Source organism: Cajanus cajan, chromosome 8, assembly GCF_000230855.2.
Source record: "Cajanus cajan strain Asha chromosome 8, NIPB_CcT2T_4, whole genome shotgun sequence".
NCBI classification, from domain to species: domain Eukaryota; kingdom Viridiplantae; phylum Streptophyta; class Magnoliopsida; order Fabales; family Fabaceae; genus Cajanus; species Cajanus cajan.
Window position 1 is genome coordinate 5,963,288 of NC_138524.1, and position 24,048 is coordinate 5,987,335.

General features: G+C 31.1%; 2 protein-coding genes and 1 long non-coding RNA gene across 6 annotated transcripts; 2 read left to right on the forward strand and 1 right to left on the reverse strand.

The window, feature by feature from the left end:
- The first annotated feature begins 4,485 nt into the window (after positions 1-4,485).
- Positions 4,486-9,345, forward strand: LOC109791349 (protein DETOXIFICATION 42). Of its 3 annotated transcripts, none has more exons than XM_020350637.3 (14): positions 4,486-4,644; positions 4,869-4,984; positions 5,581-5,702; positions 5,820-6,029; positions 6,127-6,308; positions 6,446-6,581; positions 6,762-6,858; positions 7,006-7,106; positions 7,602-7,765; positions 7,984-8,055; positions 8,144-8,260; positions 8,344-8,439; positions 8,760-8,881; positions 9,021-9,345. In XM_020350637.3, exons 2-14 carry the CDS (start codon positions 4,908-4,910, stop codon positions 9,061-9,063), a joined length of 1,539 nt encoding a protein of 512 aa, XP_020206226.1. In that variant the 5' UTR covers positions 4,486-4,644; positions 4,869-4,907; the 3' UTR covers positions 9,064-9,345. The 3 variants fall into 3 exon arrangements, with proteins under 3 accessions (XP_020206226.1, XP_020206229.1, XP_020206228.1); XM_020350640.3 differs by having other exon boundaries at positions 7,656-7,765; XM_020350639.3 differs by having other exon boundaries at positions 6,133-6,308.
- LOC109791347 (serine/threonine-protein kinase BSK5) lies at positions 8,759-15,936 on the reverse strand. Its single transcript, XM_020350635.3, has 10 exons — positions 15,801-15,936; positions 15,465-15,688; positions 15,228-15,363; positions 14,869-15,002; positions 14,658-14,763; positions 14,453-14,538; positions 14,062-14,250; positions 13,742-13,906; positions 13,154-13,267; positions 8,759-12,666 (listed from the first exon to the last, which is right to left on the reverse strand). The coding sequence occupies exons 1-10, from the start codon at positions 15,880-15,882 to the stop codon at positions 12,424-12,426; spliced, it is 1,479 nt and encodes a 492-aa protein (XP_020206224.1). The 5' UTR covers positions 15,883-15,936; the 3' UTR covers positions 8,759-12,423.
- LOC114915312 (uncharacterized) lies at positions 10,910-12,944 on the forward strand. Of its 2 annotated transcripts, none has more exons than XR_014428775.1 (3): positions 10,910-11,052; positions 11,350-11,422; positions 12,183-12,944. It is a non-coding gene; the product is annotated as an uncharacterized LOC114915312 (long non-coding RNA). The 2 variants fall into 2 exon arrangements; XR_014428776.1 differs by lacking the exon at positions 10,910-11,052 and adding an exon at positions 11,064-11,251.
- Positions 15,937-24,048: the final 8,112 nt, after the last annotated feature.

Consider the following 24,048-nt stretch of genomic DNA (forward strand, 5'->3'; position numbering starts at 1 on the left):
AGAACCAAAACTAAAATTTGCTTATTTTACAAGGATAAAAAATAATGCTTATAAGTTTTAGGAGGATGTGTAACGACCCACTCTAGGCCGTCACATCCAGAACCAACCAAAGATAAATAATATATATTAAAAAAATAGAACAAGGGTCAGCTACGCTAGAATGTAAATATACAATAACATATAAAATTGTTTCCAAAATATATAACATATTTTTATAATAAAGTCATTATCCTCAGTAAGGTTATACAGTAATACAAAAAGGTAATATAATTACAACGTCATGAAGACATCAAAATAAGACATCCTAGGTGCTGGTCAAGCTCTAAACCTAGCCACTTCTCAAAGCAGTTATCCAAAAGACTCCTTGCTATCCCAAGGCCTCACACCTGATCTGCTCTCCCACATAGTGAGATCATCACAGTCCATCATGAAAATATAAGGGATAACACATATAAAACCAATCATAGTACATCATAATAAAATATCATTAAACATATATTTATCCACAGTATTTCTCCAGACCAACAAGTCATTTCCAAGCTAAATATAGACCAATCCAAAATATAATGTATACACATCCATGCCAACGCATACATATTTTATGATAATAAAGAATCCATAACCAATGTATACAATTCATACCATATGTATACATATTCCACATCCAAAACAAAGTCACACCACAGTATAATCCATGATGTAACCAACACATCCAAACCAAATGTTGGCCTCAACACATCCAAACCAAGTGTTGATACGGTGAAACATGTCATCAACCCATGTCTCACGCCTAACCTCTCATGGAAAATATACAGTTGGATTACGTCGTCACGTAACCCTGGTGATCGTGGCCACCTCATCCATCGGTATGACTCGGCCTGGACCCATACCGGTAGCAAATAGAATACTTAGAGGAGTACTTTAGAATTCACCTAACATCTGAAGTGGTTTATCATATAACCTTTGAAAAAGTTCTATATTGGAATCCTCACCATGGGATTCCCAAATTCCATATTTTTCAAAGATTATATCCTGATCTCACCAAGAGATCTAATCCATACCATAACCTTACTCCTCTAAGTTCTATTAGCTTTCCAAACCACACACATATATCATATTCCATAATTACATACAAAACTTTCCATAACCATGCCAAATCATTCAATATAATAACATAAATAACTAAACACTTAAAACAACCATCAACTTAAACAAATGATAATCTTCATATAAACAAAATAACATATTAAAAGTTATACTACCCCTATCATGCTCATATATACTAGATTAAGTCTTATAAGTACTACCCTTACTTGGATAAATAGGAATCGAAACTAGGGCAGAACCTTCTCCTCTCCCTTCTCTTTTCTTTCCCCTAGCAGAACCTCCTTCTCTTGGATTTCTCTTTCTCTCTCCTCTTTTCTTTCCCCTCCTCTCTCTTTCTTTCTCTCTCTCTCCTCTTTCTCTCTCTAGGACCTCCTCTCTCAAAATCCTCCTTTTCCAAACACCCCAGCCCCTATTTATAGAGTTTTGCCCTGCCTAACCCGGAACGACCCGTTCCAAAAGTGGAACGCCCGTTCTGGGCCCTTTAAATCTACGTAAATTTTTGAACTGGAACGGCCCGTTCTGGGACTCATCCAGAATGGTCCATTCTCCTTCCGGAACGGCCCGTACTCCCTCCAGAACGGCTTGTTCCAAAATCAGAACGACCCGTTCTCCTTTTGGAACAGCCCGTTCTAGGCCCGTTCTCAACTTCTTAACTAGTTTATTTTTTGTGCTTGGAACGGCCCGTTCCGCTTTTAGAACAGCCCGTTCCAAAATTACCAAAACACCCTATACCTTTATAAAAATTTACGAAAATGCCATTAATAAATAATAATAATAAAAATAGATATTACATGATGAAAAACAAAAAAAATTTACAATACCAAAATTAAAACTCGATCATTTTATAAGGAGTAAAAATATATTTAAGTCTTAAAAGTAAATAAATATTAAAAAATATAACAATTTATTAATGGTTATTACCTTTAACAAAATCATATTATTTAATATTCAATCTTTTTTTTTTTACTATAATTTAAGTGAGTCAATTTATTTAATTCACCAATTCATGGTAATTTGAGCCGGATTAATTTTTTTATGCTCACTAAAAAAGAAGTTGGGTTAGGTTAGCTCACCTATTATCCAATACATGATGGGTTGGATCGGGTTTAACGAACCATTTTGACAATTCTATAAATATCTTAGTTTTAGTCTTTTTTAGCCGATTTTGATATTATCATAATATTTTCTATTATATCTTCATATTAATCTTTTTTATACGACATAAAATAAGAATTAAATAGAAATAATTATATTTAGTTTCTTAAAAATATAAAAAAAAATTGTTTAATAAGTAAAATAATTTATAAATTTTTTACAATAAAATAATTTAGAATTAGAAAAATATCATTAACATACTTTCGAACACATCTTTTGAATACTAATGTTCGCTGATTCAATTAGTGTTGTGATTGATTTTTAAACTTCAAAATTTTAAGATCGAGTCTTAAATTTGATAAATAAAAAAATACTAAAAGAGATAGTCTTAAAACGGTTAAAATTTTGAGAGAAACTAGCTTTCAACAAAGTTGAAAAATATTTATGTTAATATCGTAGCTAAAAAAATCTTTTGAATAAATTCTATTTACAAGTGACCAAAATTTATTGAAAATTATATTTAAAAAAATTGTTTGCAAGTCTTTAGTTAACTAGTCTAGTTTTGTAGGTTTTAATAAATTTTAACCAAACAATAATAGATAATATGTTAAGAAGTTTGTCTTGGCGTTTACTTCTTAGTTCTTAGAATTATTCGTTCCATAGGACGTTTAGCTGATAAGCCTAACACTAATAGCAATAGCTACACTTTCTATAACTATGTAAAAAAAAATTCACACATATTTGAGAAAATAGTTCAATGTATTTAATATTCATAATTTTATATAAAATATAGAATACATTTACGAAAATATTCGTATTCATATTTATTATAAATAATATTCTCATTTATTATTTTAAAAATAATTTTAGATTAAAAACATCAAATATAGTTGGCATAAAAAATTAAGAATTTTTGGCATATATATGATACGGAGAGAGTCCTCTCTGGTCTGAACCAAGGCTTTAAGAAGCACCAATATACCATCATGGTAAGTAAACATCACTAGATTTGGTGTTAATCGCAAGTTGGCAATAAGCAGACAAATTCAGTTAATAAAGGACAAGAGAATTGTGAAAGCAAACGTAATGCACTTGCTAATACCTTTGGAATTGGTTCTACTTTCTTTTACACAACTATTTGCTTTTGAATAATGTGCATGTCTCTCTTTCGTTGTTTCCCAGAGAGGGTGGTGTTTTTATGTGGCAGGACACTTACCGATGGTTGTCAATTGCCACGGCCACTTTTGGTCTAACTTTCCTAATCTCCTACCCCTGCCAACTGTGCTACTTAACGTTTTTCTGTTCAAGTGTTCTTATTCTTTTTCCTTCTATGCTAGATATTCTATATCCTAATAATTAGGTCTATATGTGCATAGAGATGTTATAATTACACCGGTATAACTTTGATTAAGTGTTACACCGCTCAACTCCAAGCGTGTGGTTCAGCGGTAGGGGTTGATCCACGCTTAAGTAAGGTCAGGGATTCAAATCTTGCCTTGTGTATGCAGCCGCGTTAAATCTTGGGACCAGCTATCCCACCCTTTGAGGTGCCTCCAACATAGCGGTGAGATTAATCACCACCTACCAGCCTTGGATATTTCAAGGACGAACAAAAAAAAAGTGTTACACCACTCAATAACAACAATTTGAAGGTGATTGTTCATATTAGTATCAAATCATCTTGAATTGATATAAAATTTTGTATATATGATCTAAGAGATATGAACTTTCAATCTAACGGTTAAATTTATAAAATTCATATTTAATATAAATTTATTGAGCGGTGTAATACTTAGTAAAAGTTATACCGGTGTAATTATAACCCCTCTCATATATATATATATATATATAAAAGTAAGAAATAATTTTGATGAATTCCATAATTCAAGTTCTAAAATGGTATAAATTTATTTTAAAAGATTGTTGTTACATCTTTTGTATAGATAAGAATTATTTATTGATGTCTAATCTTATAAATTTTATGTTCAAAATATCCTATATATTATATATAAAAAGAAAATAAAATTAATTTTTAAAGGTTAAGTTAAATTCATAATCTACTTTCCAAAGACCTACCTCGTGATCTCATGAAGAATATATTATTATGTTGTTTTTTCAGTTTTCATGGGCAGATATAGAATAAATTTGGAAGCTAACATAAGATGTTTTAGTACGCTAGAACTTTACGTCTACATGACAGTACATACACCAAATATTGGATGCTGTTTTAGTCAAGGGAGAATCTCAATGGCAATTAACTATCATCCTTTGTCTTATATGGATGGACTTGTGCAGTTGTGCCGGTCTATATACACCCTCTTTAGGTCTTCTCTTTCGAATCACTCTCATGTTTCAGTTTCAAATCTCAATGGTCCAACTTTGCTCATGTTTGAAGCTGTTTCCAAGGAAATTTCCTTTCAACTTCCTCTGGAAGTGAGATAGGTAACTTACTGTTTAAACTTTTCGGTGTTGGTACTATAATCAAATAAACAAGGAGAAACGTTCTCTGAATTCTGACATCACTTAATTGTAGCAATCAATGCCAGCCAAAAATTGAAAAGACAAGGCATTTCTATTTTCTACTTATTGGAGCCCATTTTATATCCTTTCATTTTCGTATTAGTGACTTAACTTATAACTCTAAATTCTATTCAACTTCTGTTCAGTGGTTTTCTAAGCAGCATTCTGAATTTGGCATCCTAGAGATGGCAGGCAAAGATAGTCTCCATTCATCAGGAAATGGGAGGAGAATTCCAATTTTCAATTTCTTTACAGATGCTAGGTAGGGTTTATTGGCATTTCAAATGAGTAAATGTAAATTTCTCAATAAAAGGAGAAAATAAAAATAATAATAATTAAACCTCTCTTATAAGTTCAAATCAACGTATGTACCAAGTCAAATAAAATTTAGATGAAGGAGCATCTAAAAAGATTAAGGTACATGAGTTAATTTTAGTTTGTGGGAGAAGTTTGATTCCTTTTTACCTCTTTGGTTTCTTTTTATTTTATTTTGTACTTGTTTTTGTATCTTTCTTCTTCCTCCCTTTTAGGCATTATGTACAAGGAAAATATCTTCTTTTTTTTTTTTTCCTGAAAAATCCAAAAATTTAGGCTAAACTTTTAGTTTCGTTCATTCTACAAAATTCATAGTATCATTTAAACCGTAATTTCTTTCCTCTGAATTTTCTTTTTTAAATTTGAATGATATTAATTTCATGGTATAGTGAAAATTTCAATTCCACTGCCCTTCCCTTGCCTAGTGCTTTCATTGTTTTGTAGTGACTAGGGAAGCTTTAACCACATTGATTTTAGTTTTTCATTCTGAGTATTTATTCTTACACTCTCCTAATGCAGTTCCTGATTTTCATCTTACTGCAGACTAGTTTTCAAATCTGACAATCTTGGTCGTGAAATATTGTCAATTGCATTGCCTTCAGCAATGGCTTTGACAGCTGACCCTATTGCTTCCCTGGTTGACACAGCATTCATTGGTCAAATAGGTACTTTCTATTAGTTTACTAACTTTGAGATTTGTATAAACAATAGACATCTTTCTTAATCTAAGTTTGTCATATGACTATATATTGTTGAATGTTATTTATTCACCATACCTACAGGTCCAGTGGAGCTTGCAGCTGTAGGGGTGTCCATAGCACTCTTCAATCAAATATCAAGGATTGCAATATTCCCACTAGTTAGTGTCACTACCTCTTTTGTTGCTGAAGAAGATACCCTTAATGAAGCCTGTCCTTTAGTAGAGAAGAGTAAATGCTTGGAAGAAGCTCCAATTATGGCTGATGAAATAAAAGAACTAATGCCACGTAAAGGTATCTTTTAGAGTAAACATCTTATTGCTTCACAGGACTGCTAATATGAAGTTTCCTACATTGGCACATTTTGAAATTTGAATCCTTTTCTGGTCAGACACAGGTGGAAATGATCAAATATTAGATTTGGTTGGTATTGACTTTAAGGTTGAACATAAGAGAAAGCATATCCCTTCTGCTTCATCAGCATTAGTTATTGGTGGTATTATTGGGCTCATCCAGACAATGTTCCTCATATCTGCTGCAAAACCTTTATTGAACTACATGGGGGTAACCTCAGTAAGTGCTTTATAGAAATATTAAGAGAATTTTGCTTTTACTTTAAGCAGCTTGACATTTTTTTTAACTTGTTCCTTTAGTGATTGGACCTTGTAACAGTATGGATGAATGCTAAATTGTACATTATATTTATTCAGGACTCTCCTATGCTAAGCCCTGCTCAGAACTACCTGATATTGAGGTCCCTTGGTGCTCCTGCAGTTCTTCTCTCATTAGCAATGCAGGGAATCTTCCGAGGATTTAAAGACACTAAAACACCTTTATATGCCACATGTATGCCTTAACAGAATTGTATTGTTACTTAGTTGTAATTTTGCTGGAAACCCCACTAACCATCACCTTACAAGTCAATTTTATAAAGTTGAGTCAGACGAAATCTCACAAATTTAAGAAATATCTAGTTATTTGCTATTATCTGATTGATTCTAACGACTCTTCTCTGATATAATCAAGTGGCAGGAGATGTGACCAACATAGCATTGGATCCTTTGTTCATATTTGTTTTCCGTTTGGGTGTCAGTGGTGCAGCTATTGCTCATGTTATATCTCAGTAAGTATTATTTCATTGCAGTCCAAATGCTCTGATTATACTGTCATTTAGATGCAATGCAGCATTATCACGTCAGTTATCTCTTATTTTTCTTTTTCTTCTTTTGGCCTTAGTCATCTCTTATTTTCAAATTAACTGGGAATTTAGGTACCTAATTTCTGTTATACTTCTATGGAGCTTGGTGAAAAAAGTTGATCTTATACCTCCAAGCATCAAGCATCTACAGTTTGATCGATTTCTTAAAAATGGTATGATTTATTTTGCTAGACCAAATGAGCTTCAAAAAGGGGATAGCATTATCAATTATGTTATTCATACTTTTGAGTTTATTATAGAAATAAATACTTTGAAGCTTCATATTCTAGATTACAAAACAGATTACTGGTTCAATCAACTTAATTTTATAGAACAGAATTTTGGTCTGGAGTCGCAGTAATGAACTTGCAATGACACTATTAATGAGAGAATGCATAACTTTTTCTTATTTCATTTTTATGCTATTTAATCACATATTTTGGTGCATCTAGAATGTCTTACAAAAAATTTCTACCATCTCTTCTTCTTCCTTTTGTATTCAAGTTGACACTTCTATTATAAATTGTTCCCCTAGAATTGAAGTCACCTAGCACTTGAGCATTGACATTAGATCACCTAGCACTTGAGCATTGACATTAGGTCACCTAGCATTTGAGCATTGACATTTGACACTATTTGTGCTTCCCTGTTTCATTTTTGTCATCCAGGCTTTCTTTTACTAATAAGAGTAATTGCTGTAACATTCTGTGTGACACTGTCAGCATCATTAGCTGCGCGTCAGGGACCAACATCCATGGCTGCATTTCAAGTCTGCCTGCAGATTTGGTTAGCAGTGTCCCTTCTTGCTGATGGTCTGGCTGTTGCTGGCCAGGTTAGATATCATGTCAGCTCATTGTCCAGTAATTCACCTGCCGTTTTAATTCATGCAGGTTTTATATCAAAGCCTTGCACATTGTTTTTGCAGTGTGACAAAGTTTTGTTTAACTTAATCTATTGATTGATTTAGAGAACCTGCCACTCTTTAGGAATAAAAGAAATTATCTTTACTAATTGTTCATAACTTGTATGATAACATCATGCTTGTTTCAGGCAATTCTTGCAGGTGCATTTGCCAACAAGGACTATGAAAAGGCCAAGGCAACCGCATCACGAGTAATACAGGTTTTTTACACTGTGAAAAGATCTCGCCATCTTTCCGCCAGAGATTGATTAGTTGTAAATTGTAATGTAACAAACAATTAAACTGCAGCTAGGTTTGGTTCTGGGGTTGGCTCTAGCATTCATTCTTGGAACAGGATTGCATTTTGGAGTTAAACTTTTTACAGAAGATGTTAATGTCCTTCACCTCATCAGAATTGGGATTCCGGTAAATTATTGATGTTCAAATCACTACCCCTTCTTATAAACTCCCAAAACGGTGGAACTTGCATTCATAATGATTTTGATCAGTTTGTAGCAGCCACTCAACCCCTCAACACTTTGGCATTTGTATTTGATGGTATCAACTTTGGGGCATCTGATTTTGCTTATTCAGCCATTTCTTTGGTGGGTATTTTTCTTTCATGCTATAAGAGATTATACACAGCATATTTTATGTAAACCCAATAGCCTCTTCCTACCAATATTGCACCACTCATTATAAATGATCTAGGATAAATACTCAATATCCAAGCTTCTAAATTGCTTCCTCAATGACACTCTATACACAGTTTTTAGTAAGATAAACATGCTTATTTTTTAAAATTATTAGCAAAAGTAAACGCAATAGAAATGCGTACACATATTGGTAGCAACTAGCAAATATGAAGCAAAGGAAGGATACTAATTGATTTTGTACATTATGATGATCTTCTGCACTGTGACAGGTTGTGGTGGCAATTGTGAGCATAATTTGTCTACTTATTTTATCATCTGCTGGAGGTTTCGTAGGAATTTGGATTGCTTTGACCATCTATATGGGTCTTAGAGCATTTGTTGGCTTTTTGAGGTGATAATCTATTCCCCTCTATTGTTTCCTAATGGTTTTATTCTTTTTTTTTTTTCCTCCGAATTGATCATTGTTGAGGAGCCAATAATTCTTGAAACTTGGATAAATTCAAGCCAATAAATGAATTACGTTGATGCAGGATTGGAACTGGATCAGGAGCTTGGGAGCTGCTTAGAAGCTGAAAGTGACAGCAGCATCTACACATCAAAGCTTGATATTTGTTTGGCCCCATGAACATGATCAAATATCTAATCCATTGTACCAGGTGGATTGATTGAAATGCTATTCTTGTGCTTCAGAATATGTACAGAAAAAAAAAATCTGCAACTGTGCTATGACATACACAGAAAATAAATAAATGAAATAATGGATCGAGCCTATGCATGTAACTCTGCATAAAAAGTAATTTGAAAAACTGACAACACGAAAACGAAATAAAGATTCCATGTTCTCTTTTTGATCCATATATTCCATGTTCTTTTTTTTTATTATTTAAAATGTTGTACATATTATTTTTTTCATGTATTGCTAAAGTTATTTAATTAAAAAATAGTATATATTTTAATATTTTTTTCAGACTTTTTCGTTGCATTTCAAATTTTGAAGTGAAAACTTTTGTAACTAAAATTATTTTACATTTATTTATTAACCAATTGAGATTAAAAAATTATATTAAATTAAAACTAAAAAACCCTAAAATATAAAGGAATGAAGATTTTTTTTAGGTAAGCATGGTGTCGAAAGCAATGATCAAGTGTTGTCAAAGACCAAAGACTAGAAGAACACAAAAGGATTGGTTAAAAGATACAAATTGTTACTATTTGGATCAATCAATATTGATATAAAAGAATGATATTAATTATAAGGTCTACTTAAAAATAATTAAATCCATTGAATTGGAAAAAATGTCAAATTACATTAAGTAATAAAATATGTTATATCTATATTTCTATACTAATAATAAATAAAATATTTTCATTTTAGCGTATACAATTTTTTGAACTATTTTGTCCAAATATTTTTTCTTTTAAATTTTTATTTAGTTTTTTTTTTCTTTCTTCACGGTAAATATCACACTTTTCAAGTAGTTGCCCGCTATATAATCATGTTTTATTTTATTTTTGTTTTTTTAATAAATAAAGAGGTGCTGAATGCCTCTTTTTCTCTATTGTTATTATAAAATAAAAAAAGTGTAAAAAATATATAATATTAAGTAACACAAGTTTCAATTCATATGAGAAGTAAAACAAGTCAGCCTGTTCTGTTTCGGCCTGCCTGACAAAATTTGGTTACGATGGGCTGAAGCCCTTAGCCTGCCCTGCTTAGAAGTAGGCCACCGTGTTGGCCCACCAGATTATTAGAATAAAAAACATCTTACACATTTTGTACATATTGTTGGACTTAAAAGGTTCAAAACTAGTTCTTTTTTTCTTCTTTTCGTTCTATTGTCAATAAGAATTAGCACATGAGTATTTTCTTTGTCACCTAAAGATTTGCTTATATTACAACCACTGGTAGCAAAAATCATAAGATCTACCTTTTTAATTAAGGGGGTGAAAATTATATATGATAGAGTTGTTGCAACCTAACCCAAAAGAAAATTGAAGTAAATTTCCTTCACTGAAAAATTTTAAAAAAAATCGCCAACACAAATACAATAGTTAATAGTTATCACTTCAACCAACATAAAATAATTATACTCCTTCAAAAAAAACCAAAATAAGAATAGTCTTCAATAATAATTAACAAGTCTATCAATTGTCAAACCATAATATCTTCACAATCAATAAAATCACATAATAAATTAAAAATAACATTTAAAAATTAAATAGACTGACAGCTAAAATGTTTGGGTGGACCTGGTGAAATAGAGAAATGAGACCTTCGTGTTTTGACCAAACAAACAAACAAAACCCTCCATAATTAGATCTTACTAATAACGGGCTAATTGGGTTTGGATCACATGGGCCTGTAAATATATTAATAGCTCAGCCTACCTGATAAATAAAAAAATCAGCTTACAAAAAAAGGAAAAAATCTAATTTATCTTTTTCTCTAATTTAGGGTGTAGAGACGCTAAAGAAAGAAAATTTCCAGATTCAAGGAACATAGTTAAGACTTAATTCCACAATTTACATCTGTGATTGACGATTTAAATCTGCAATTTACAGGTACCATTTGTGTTACCTTTTTCTCTAATCCAACAACATTAAAAATGAAACGAAAAGGTCCTAGGGCTCAAATTGGTCCACCTTGGTCAATATGGAACGTTTATGTATCCTTCCCATGCTTTTTCGTGTTTGTCAGTTGCTTCTGACATTGAATAATTTTCCTTCAACAGATTTGTGCCCTGTTGTTACATCTGCCAAAGTCTGACTCAAAATCTTTACTTAATATCTTCTCCTCGTAATGGATTTCTTATTTCAATTTTTGTTTCTGAATTTGCATTTTGACCTGTGAATTATTAGGGTATCTCAAGCAGACACAGGCAGAGTCACAGACACCTTTCGTTGAACCAGGGAACATCACAAACCAATCCAAGTAATAATTGATTTGTCACACTTCATACTGTTTAGTGAATATTTCTTTTTTATTCTGACTGCTTGGATATTTCCTTAGAGCATCTCCAATGGGAGTTGCTTATAAGCAACTCCTTGTGTCACATCACTGCCAACTCAGCTCTAACCCACTTTTTGGGTTGCTTAAATTTTAGCAGAATTGCTTGTAGAAGCAATTCTGCTAAAATTTAAACAACCTATAAAGTGGGCCAGAGCTGATTTGGCAGTGATGTGACATAGGAGTTGCTTATAAGCAACCCCCATTACAGATGCTCTTAGAACTCCTCTTCTAATTTAATTTCATAACTTATGTTGTTTTAATGGGGAAAAATTATGTTTATTTGAGTACCTTAGTTGCTAACAATTACCAAGAACGTTTTTTTGTGGGAGTATGAACACGCGCAAGGTTATTATGTGCACCTAATTGTCACAGTAATGATAAATATATGTCCACCACTGTTGATAGAAAAACTTGAGATGGAAGCCTGAGCTGATATAGGGTCAAGGTCTTTGTTTTTGTATAGTAAAGGAGATTAATATCTATGGTCAAGTTGAGCTAGTCTACGGTCAACTCTAGGAAATTACCTTTCGCTAATTTCATTCTTCAATTTTCTAATCACAAATTATTGTTGAGGCGAGTGTCTAATGATTTTATATTTTTTATCTTGACAAATTTGGCCTAGTGTATAGTGGTTTAAGATATGAAGGATGCTGAAATTTACTGTGTTCATGAATTTGTTTAGAAAGTATACGACTTAGGTGGGTGAGAATGGCTGACAAGAAATAAGACGTCTTTTACATGAATCTGAGCAATTTGAGATTCACAGCATTGGACCAAAAATACAAGAGAGAATGCAAGGATGCCATAGCCATCGCAATTAGGAGTCTAAAGCATATATAAATTACATACAGCTAACAGCAATATATAAAAAATTTGCTTGATCAATGTGGGGAAGTAGAAGAAAGGAAAAAGACTATACAGTTTCAATTTCTATACTTCCTGGTTTCGAGTGTTGTGCCATCTTTAAGACTTTCCTGTGCATCATTGTCCATGCCAAGGTTGAAGAGAGCAGCTGCTTGAAGATAGTATGCAGTTGGCCAGGCGGGAGATATTGATTGAGCTTGCATGGCATCTCCAAGTGCTTCTTGTGCCATGTCATTCATCAGGTAGCATAAGCAGCGCCTGGCATACACGGTTGGTGATATCATGGTTCCACCGTCGATAAACTACACAAAACAAGTTAAGAAGTATTGTGAACTTCTGTCTAACAAAAGAAAGCTAGCACGGATATCCATTAGCCACTGATCAGTCTTCATGAGTAATGGCCTGGAACATATGATCTATGATATTGGTAAGGTTTAACTGGCTTTGTTAGTGTATATTATGGACATATCTCCCTCTTTTTGCAAATTGCAAGATATATAGTACCATTTAAAACTGTCCCCAACTTAAAATTCTAAAGGCTTTTGGATGATTCAAAGTAATAATCCCTTTATTCTACCAACCCATGTATGATTGTTCTAGCCAAAATATTCAATGTAGTAAAGACAAACGTTGGTGGATATGCTGGCTAATACTTCATCAAATTGACAGTAGTGAAGTATTTTATTTCCAGTGTCAAAAGATTGACACTGATGTTACAAAGAATTGATGTTAGAATGTTGTTTTGCAAATTTATCCTGGATAGCCTATTCCTAGTTCTAGCTGACGTACCTGTGTATAGCAGTCAATGGCCTTTGAGAAGTCTCTAGCATGAAAAGCAGAATCGCCTTGCTTCTTAGAATTTAGAGTTTCTTGTATTTGATTTGTCCACATTTGGAAGGACAGCTGCGACACAATGAAAGGACACAAATCCATTAATATCATTTGTAAGGAAGGTCCACCTCTGCTAAGAACTAAAAAGAAATTAGCAAAGAACGCATTTTTTTGCCATACTACATATTTTTTCCCATAATGGCATTGGAAAACCAAAACCAAAACCAAGATGGTATTCACTAGAATGAAGACACACAAAAAGGTAAAATGTCATGGATAGGAAAGATTTACAACACCATGTCTTCAGTAACCTATCTATGGGCTATCACCAGTGTCTTTTTAGCAAAAGATCACACTTGTCTATATATAGACCAAATCCAGACGGTGTCATGTGACCATTTTTCAACACAATGAAAAAGCAACTGGAAGTTCATTAAACGTTGACCTCAAAGCAACTGAGCCAATTGGAAGAGACTTAAAGAAAGAAGACACCAGCATTATCAGAATAAAAGTCCAACTGAGGACGAAATAGAAATAATGAATTACCTCATTTGCAACATCTTCATCATCCTTGTATGCCACCTTTTCCAAAATTTCATGTATTGCAGTCAGATCTCTTCTTGAACAAGCATCACCGAAAGGTGTCAATGAAACTGTTTCCTTTGATGACAGACTCCTATCTGGTATGCCCATTAAAACATTTGACGGTATCTGCAAAATACCACAAGCTTTAAACCAAGTACATTTCTATGCTTCCAACTGGCTTCACTAATATACACATATCAACCAAGTAAACTTTGATCAATGATTGACTTGTAATAAAAGAACTCGAGACAAAAATCAAAGAGAGAAAAAGAAGAGCATACCGAAGTTTCTTTCTGAAGAGAGGATAGAGCAGTCACAAGCGACTTAACATTTGGTCTCTCACGAGGTTCATATTGTAAACATCGCGAAGCTAATCTCACTAACTCAGTTCCATCATCATTTGAAAAATGACCTTCCAAACATGAGTCCATCAGCATCAGAAAATTTTTACCTCGTATAAGGTCAAGTGCCTGCAAGTAAAGGGATTACTTTACCTATTCATTTATGAATTTATATATGCTATGACCGTTTTAAGCCAAACCATCATAGGATGTTCAGCAAATCTAGTAAAATTCAATCATGAAGTGCTGACATTGTACAGGTCTGATTTACTGAACACAATGCCAACTTAAATTAAAATGAAGACAAGAAATGGGAAAAGAGGGTGTGTACATGACTGGGAGGGATATGCTTTCCACTCAGAAGATCAAGCAATAGGGTGCCAAAACTGTAAACTACACTTTCAGCAGTGATCCTTCCTGGCAAATTTTGAACACATGTGAGCTCACTCAGGGAATTAATAATCAGAAGGCTTATTAACAATACAAAACCCTTTAGCCCCAAGTAAAACAATAATAAAAAAAGGCTATATTATTACCTGTCCTCAAGTACTCTGGAGGAGTGAAGGCTAAATTCGTACTGTAGCTTCTGCCATCCCTACTGTTTTTCATGAGTCCAAAACAAGAGAGTCTAGGGTTGCCTTCCTGTTTTCCACCATTGGTACCGTGTAAGTTGACAAAACATAATGGAGGAGGCACAAAATCAAAACATAATAAAAGAAGCACAAAACTGGTTAAGAGATGAAGTACCTGGTCAAACAAAATTCTATAAGCATTAAGATCATGGTACAATGCCCTTCCCTTACTGCTGCAGTATTCCAAAGCTTGAGCTAAATACAAGGCCACCCTCAGCCTCATTGCCCATTTCATAGGCTCGCTTTCCCCTGCCAGAGCAGTTTCCAATCACAAAATCAGGGGCACAAACGGAAACAATATTTCACACACTACATCAACAAACATGGGGACAAAATTGAGAGAGTAAATCACTAAAATTTGACCCTTGATGTAGCTTCTAAAGCATATCATTCAAATCACAATAGGAGTTTAACAAAATGACATCAAAATCAGATCTTCTCTCCTGTTGATTTCTGAAGAAAACTAAAACTCACAGTGAAAAAGATGTTTGGAGAGTGTTTCATTAGGCATGAACTCTGCCACAAGCAATCTCTCCTCCCCCTCACAGCAACATCCAACCAAGTTAGCTAAACGCTCATTCCTTAGCTGCCCCACTGCACGTGCCTCCTCCTAAAAAAAGTCGAACCAAACCAGACGCCAAAATCGAACATAAATTTCCACATACATGCAAGAAAACACAAAAGCAAAAGCAAGAGCAGAAGAGCACGAACTAGGAATTGTCGAGAATCAGGCCAAGCAGACTTGTTGAAGCGCTTCACAGCAACCACCCTATCATCTTCAAGCATCCCTCTGTAGACAACATTTGGAGCCTTCTCTCCATGCTCTGAGACAATGTTGTCCGGTGAAAATCCTGAGGTGGCAACTCTCAGCTGATCCAAACTGTACTCACTGAACCCTCCCCAAGGATCCTTCTCATTCCTCTTCCCATCATCATCTGCACCCACAAATCAAAAACACAAATGAAGTTAACATTCAAATTAAAAATTACATTTTTATTGTTGGTTTGTGTTCCCAGAGAAGTGGGAAGAAGAAGGTCACCAACTCACCATTATCAGACAAGTCATGAAGGTTTGATTTGATGTGGGAAGGCCACCAGCAGAGAGAGAATTTAGAGCAACGAACTCCCATTGGTGAGTGTGAATGAGACCCTTTTCTCTCCAACAGTGGTGAAAGGGTGGAGAGAAGAAGAAAGATAAGATTAAAAAAGAAGAATTGAAGAGAAGTGTGGCATGGAAGGGATAAAAGAAAGCGAAATACGGCGGTGTTTGGGAAGAGAGAAAGTGGGGTGGGAAAAAAGATGGCTTTTTTGGGATCCAAAGGTTTTCTTTTTTTCTTTGCTCTTTGCTCTCTCTGCTGCAGTGAGTGAATGATATCAGTCACCTCTTCTCTTCATCATTCCTCCTTTCTTCTCACCTATGCTATGCACTTCCTTTGCTTTCCCCTTTTTAATTATTGTGACATTTAAGGTTAGTTATCAAATCAAATAAACATTTTAAGGTTCTTTTGGTTTTAGATGGAAATAGTGAATGAATACAACTATCGATAAGCGCTTACATCATCATCTCATATTCTTCCAATTTTTATTAATCAATAATCTCATATTAAGTATATAACTGCATTAAATGATATGAAATGCTTGTTTAAGGTTTTTTTAACTATAGTCAAATTTGTAAAAAAAAAGTTCAAAATAAATTATTTTATTAAAAATATTTTTTTTTAAGATATAACTTCTATCTTAAAAATTCACTTTTAAAAAATTATTTTTTAATTTTAAACAAATTGACCTAATATTTAGATAATTTTATTAAACTTAAATACAATTACCTCTCTTAGAAAATACTTATAATTTTTTTTACCAAACATATAAAGATACAATAAATTTTAAATTGTTGAATGTAATTAAAATGTATGTTTATATTAAGAACATGTTTCGGACAACTTATTTCTTTCAAAGATTTATAGAAAAAAATTATGTTTAAAGAATAATTTCATCAAACAACCTTGTAAATTACTAAACCTTTTTTTTATAATTATGTTATCAATGCGATACTAAACTTCCTTCTTCTAAAACACAGTCTAATTTTAGTAATGAATTTTAGATTAAAACTTGTGTTACAGCAAAATAAAATATTTTAAATAATAGTATGCGTGGAAAACTCGAAAGAATTTAGCTCTCAATTAATTACTAAAATTAGATTTACTAATACTTTGATGACACTTTTTATTTCTTTTTATTTCTCTCTTCTTGTCATATTATATTGGTAATTATATCGATTAGTTATCTTTCATTTTTTTTTCTTATCTTTTTCAGAGTGTCACTTTTTCATGGTTCTCTACATTCTATGTTTATTAAAGTTAATAAATATAAAATGTGCTTAAAACAATTATAAAAATTAAATTATTTAAATAATCAATTATATATGTAATTAATTATTATTACAATTGATGATAATCAAAATGAATTTTTTATTTAGGTAATTTTATGAATAAAATATTTTTGAAATATTTAATTTTGTTTGTATAAACAACAAAGTTAATTTTTACTTAATAAATCGGCTTTAATAGGAAAAATTGTTAAAAATTAATCATAAGTTCCAAATTTTAAGATGTATGAAAATAATTTGTTTTAAAAAAATTATAAATTTTATCTGTTGTCTTAAACATACAACTTTTTTGTATAAATAGTTTTTGCTTCTTCTAAAACCCAGCTGGAAAATGGTGGGAATTAATTTTTCTCAAATATGATCTTACTATGCGTAATAAATTGTAAATTTTTTAATTTAGTTAAAGTTTCAAAATTATGTATTTTTTAATAGTTGTCAAAAATATGTATAATCCTTATATTAATTATTTAACAAATCAAGCGTTTGTTAGGTTTCTTGTTTTAACTCACCGAGAATCCAATACACGTGACATGATACACCAAGACAATAATTGGCAAGTATTGAGATTACCTAACCATTTTTATCTTTTTCCAAGATTTTCGTATTTAAGAAATGATTCGTTATTTGGTCAAAGAAAAAAGTTATTAAAAAAACAACATTCTCTTTCAAAATTACCTAGTATTAACTTTTGTTAATATGTAATTCTTTGGTTTATAGAAACGTGGAGGGAAAAAAAATATAGAAACAAACAAGTAATTTAACTCCCTTTACCGTGCTGTGTCCCGCTTCATATATATATATTGACCGTTTGATATTATTTTTTTATTAATTATATTATAATTAAATTATATTTTTAAGTCTCTATTTTATAGGTTTGTAATTTTAATTATTCTATTTTTTAAATAGATACATTTAATTATTTTAATTTTAAAAATATAAAATTTTGATTCTCCAATCAAATTGACATATATAAATAATCATGTTTTAACGTTTATTCATACTTAAATAATGTTATATTTAATAATAAGGCATTTGCAGTTAAATTTTTAAAAAAAATTACAAATAAAATTTATTAATAAAAAGATATTAATCACTCGTTAAAATTTATATAAACAATTTTTTTTATTTATTTTATCTTTTTTCTTATATATCATTTCACTAAATATTTTGTCCCTTAAGTGGTAACATGTCACTAAATAACATCAAAATTTAACGATCAACAAATATCAAATTAACAATAAAATTAAAATTTGTATTTTTAAAAATAAGCAAATATTTTTATCTTAAGATAGAATGATCAAAATTGTATATTGACAAAATAAAGCAATTAAAAGTTCAATATATATAGTCTTATATTATTTTAATGTCAAAGAATAAATTTTACTCCCTTTAATCCTTATTATAAGTCATTTTAACCAAATTGCACGTGTCAATATAAGTAGTTATGCTGATTAATTTTATTGGCTTTATAAAACAAAATCATAATTTACTCCCTCTATTCTCTATTATAAAAAAAATTAATATAAATAAATTTCAACTACTTTTGCTTCATTTGATGATATTTTTCTAAAATATTCTCCCTTTACTGCATGACATTTAAGTTGTACTACTTATTTTGATATTTATTATGGAATAAATAAAAACACTAGAAGGAGGGTTTAATAGTATTTATAAAAAAAATCACATTTTTTTAATTAGTGAAGTAATATGGAACGCGGTAAGAGTGTAGTGGAAGAGTTAATCAAAATAGTACAAAGTATTTTATACAAGTTTGTCTCAACTACCGAGACCATATTTAGTTCTTGATCAAACTCAATCAAATTTTACTACTTTTTGCAAAGATACAAATATTCTTTTACAATTTACTTCTGACTCAAACTAAGTATTTGTTGACTTGATTCTTTAAACCAATATTCAGGTAATGTTTTGCCACAAAGCCTTTTCAAACTTTAAATACCCAAGTGTTTTATTACTGTCAAGTCTCTTCAAGTTCAAAAATACATGAGTATTATTTAACCAACTAGCATCTCCAAACTCAAAGCAATAACACAAAATTAAAATTAAATAAATTATTACTAAAGATAACCATTAATAATCCTTAAGCGTCTCTCATAAGTAGGAATGACAAAAATACCCGCACCCGCCGGTATCTATGGGTAAAATCTGCTACGAATAATAAATGGATAGGCTAATTGGGTACCCGCGAATAATGGAGACGGATAATTTTTTACCCGTTTATAAATGGGGCGGGAGCGGGTATGATGATATCCATACCCGCAGGTACCCGTTTAATAATATTTCTTAAATATCCTAATTATCCTTGTATCACATAACTCTAAAACTACACTCTCTCATATTATTTTCTTACAAAAGTGTGGTTGATGAAGTTACCAACATGTGTTAAGCATGTTACAGAATTATGTTGGATGTAATTTGATTAATTTTTTAGCTTTGATTGGACCAATAAAATTTATGTATTTTAAGTTGTTTACTTTCGTTTGGAATTATGAAATTGAATTATTGTAGTTTTGTGATGAGACATTAACTTATTTGTGAGATTGATGTATTTTAAGTTATTGATTATGTTACATTTTTATTATTATTTCAACAAAATTAACGTCAAATACAAGTTCAAAATTAACATTGAATTTTTATTTTTAATATTTCAATGACATTAAAAATAAACTTAAAATTATTTGCAATATAAATTTTTTTAATTTCTTAAAAAATTTATAAATATCCATGAATATTCGTGAGTATTCAAAAAATTCATTGATACCTGCTTAATGGATACCCGCGCAGATATGAGGTGGGTACGAGGCTAATTTTCATTCAGCGGGACGGGGGTGGGTTTACTATTACCCGCCCCATAGGGCCCCATTGCCATCCTTACTCACAAACATGTTTTATTTGTCTTTGATTTTTCATTCTTTATGAAGAGAATTGTTTGTTAGTGCATTAATTTCTTGCATTAAATACGATTCACCAAATTATTACTTCTTATTTAATCAAATAAACTATTTATCATTGTTTAAGTACCAAACAAGTAGTGTCATGCATGTGTCATTTCAAAACAACTTTTTTTTTAGGATTTTTGTGATTCATGTTTTTTTACAAGAAGTATTTTTTTTTTCTTTATCATTATAGGTACCGATAAAGTTATTTTGCTTTGATTTGTTAAAGAATAATATGCACAAAGATCAATTTAGTTATTAGACATCACAAATGACATTAATTCATAATAAATGTATCTTATATGAAATATTTTATCTATTAGACACTTGTGTTAAGATAACATATTGTCGTAATACATCCTTATTTAATAGAAAAGAAAACATGATTTTGGTGTGCACAAATTTTCTTATTTTACCTCTATGACTACTTCGAATTACTTACATCCTTCAAAAGCAAGCCGCTCATTATTATTTAATTTTTATTGTTTATATTAATATTTTAATTTTAATCAAAATAAGTATAGACACAAAGTGACTCTTTAATTCTCATTAGTAAACAATAATACAAAAGTAACAATTTATTTGTCCAAGTAAGATTAGGTGTGAATCATTTAAGTAAAGACTTATCAAAGTTTAAACACAATTTATCCGAGATTAATAATAAATAAAGTTAGTAGATATTTACACTAATAAAATTGTGAGAAAAAAAATAATAAAAAATAATTACTTGCATTCTCATCATCTATTTTTTTTTATTAGTTGAAATGATAATAACAATACACAACTTCCAACATTTTTCTCTATCTAACTCTTACACTGTTGTTTGGTTATGAGGAGAGGAAAAAGTGAGTAAAAATATGTGAGAAATATAATGAAAATTACTTTATTTATTTAAAAAAATAGGTAAGAAATAATATTATATACTTGTGTTGATTTGAATGAATGAAGAAGAAATAAGAGATAATAATTGAAGAAAAAAAAATTATTTTACCCTTTCAAAATTAACTACCTACTATCTACGGGGGTTATTAGTTGCCTTGTATCCAATGCATGTCACCCATAATCCATTACAATATATTTTGTAATGAATGAAATTTTGCTAAATTACAACATATTTTTGCAATCAAATGAATTTTTATTGTAATCGATTACAGTGAAAACTGTATTCAAATACAAAATATAAGCATTCGAGTGAAACACATACACAATCGAATACAAAACATACATATTCAAATACAACATGTACACAATCAAATACCATACCTCATCATTCAAATACTTTACCCTTCGTGCATATTAAATTGACGACTATAAACAATTAAACAAATATTTTAATTGATTATGATCTCTTAAAATTTACAAGCCTGTCATTTTAGAATCCAAGTAATTTTTTTTAAATTAATCCTTACACACCAAAAAAAGACTTACGAGATAATAATGAGGAGAACCTTTTCTCCTCAATTTCGATCCGATTTCCTGGCACTATTGCCAAAAATTAAAAAATACACGAGTTCATGTCAGTAATTTCTCATCTCATAAAACTCACCTCTACCAAATGTGTAAACATATTTCTCCCCTCTTATTTCTTATCCTCTTGTCTATTTTTACATTTGGTATCAACCAACCAGAGTGTTAAGTTTGCCAAATATTATATAATTAGTAATTACTCAAGAAAAACAATGGTGCTTTTAATTATAATCTGGAAATGGCATGCACTGTGGAGATTCGCAGTGGACATGACATGACAACCCGATCCAGCTATAATTCTCAGAATTGTTTGATAAGTGGATGGACACTTGACACGAAGGGAAGGGTCCCTGATTTTCTTTTAACACTCACATTCCCACTAATAATGGACCTCCTTGGGGAGACACGCCCTACATGTTTAAGGAAAATCAATCTCCAATTAAAGCCTTTTTTCTTAATCACCCTTTCCAGCTCTCACTTCCTCACCATATCCTCAAGTACTGTCCCACCTGGCCCTATTCCTATTTGCCTTACAACACAACACACATTTTTTTACTCTTCTCTCTAATAGATTATGCCAAAACCTTATGACAAGTAACAAGGGCTTTCCTTGCATTGCATGATGGAGAGATATATATATAAAAAAAAAAAAATTCCCAAGATTTCAGCACAGACACTATCGGATTTGCCACGGAAATCTCCAACATGCCTCAACAAAATTCTGCTTTCGGATGAGTCTAGGAAAAAGGGTTCTCCATTTTTTTTATCCAACCCAAACCCACATGTTGGCCATGATAAAAAATAATAATACTAGGATCATAAAAGATACGTTATTTATTATGTGGATTTTATGTTATTGTATTGATAAATTATTTTATATAAAGTTATATAAAATCTAAACAACTAATACATTTACATACAACATTTTTTTTAATCCGCATGATAGTTATTCACTTAGCACCATATAGGGCATTTTTTTTTTCAATTTGTTTTGCAGGTACATGTTTTTTGTTTAAAAGATAACCTGGTTCAGACATGGTGGTGAACATTTCTATTAGAATGTGTACACTTTTTTATTAACAGAAAATAGGGTGGAAAACATGGCAAATTTTGTGATCCCCAATGAGAGTGTGGAAAGAAAAGTACAGACGCATGTGTAATAAATACTAATGATCTCTTGGTCTGTGGTGTAATTGGGAGTCTTTGTCATTGAAAGGGAAGGAGAGAGGAAATGTGAAAAAGAAAATGAAGAAAGGCTGTGATGTAACAAGAAGTCTCCTATTCCTATATCATGCATGCTTGCTTATAATCCCCTCCTACCTACTCATAGAAAGAGTGCAAGGAAGAGAGTTTAAATGGAAATATATCATCGGGACAATGGAAAGTAAGCAGGGGCTGATGGAGAAATAAACAATCAATATTATTAAACTAACAACAATTTATTTGCATATCAATTCACTTGCAATTTCTAATATTCGTTTTAGGTAATAAAGAAACATACTTATCATTGTAGTTGAGATTACCACATTTGATTAAAATGTCATTCTCTTTAATACTCATTAAATCATCATATTTTTATTTTTAAAAATATGTTTTTGGCGGATAAAAGAAGAAAGATATTTATAATTTATTTTGATCTTGACTTTTGAGTAATGTGAAATTTTTTAACATACTAGGACATAAGACATGTCTCAAATTAAAAAAAAAAAACACTTATATATGTGTTTACAAATTATCCACCAACAATTTTTTTAAGTGTATTTTTCTTTTTTAGTTTTGAGGTCTTTTGTGACCTTAGTGAGTGCCTACCTTATTCTCTAAATTTTATCTCTTAAAAAAGAAATGATAAGTATGTTTTTTTATAACCTAAAACAAGTGTAAGAGAATCTAATTGAATTATCATCTATCAATGTATGAACAACAAAATTTGATCAAATAATCAAATATAGTGATGAAAATTAAAAAATAGGTAATAGGCAAATGGTTTCTTAAATAATTATGTACATTCCTTAAAATGATTAAATGTTCTTATCTAATAACTTGATTAGAGAGAAACATGATAAAAACCAAATTAAATATAGAAACGAAATTTTAAATTGCATTATCAAAAGCATGTACCAATGGGAGGGGAAAGAATAAACATAACATATGAATGAAAAATACCGTGATTTTATTTTTGCAGTTATTAGTAAATAAAAGATAAAAAATATTATTTTACCTGTAATTCATAGAATTATAGTTATTTAAAAACAAAATATAGAAGACGCTAACTAATGAATCCAAATTTGGTAAATCTTTTAGAATTACCCTCATCTAATTTTATCAATAAAAAAACCTTTATTTATGTGTAAAGTGATTGAAAATACATATCATAAAATATGAACCTTGGTAAAAAAAAAAAAGAGCATCTAAATTACAAATGGAGCGGAAGACTGTCCTATAGTTGTGTGTGTGTTGTGTCGGGTTATGTGGATCCGGTAGCCCATTGA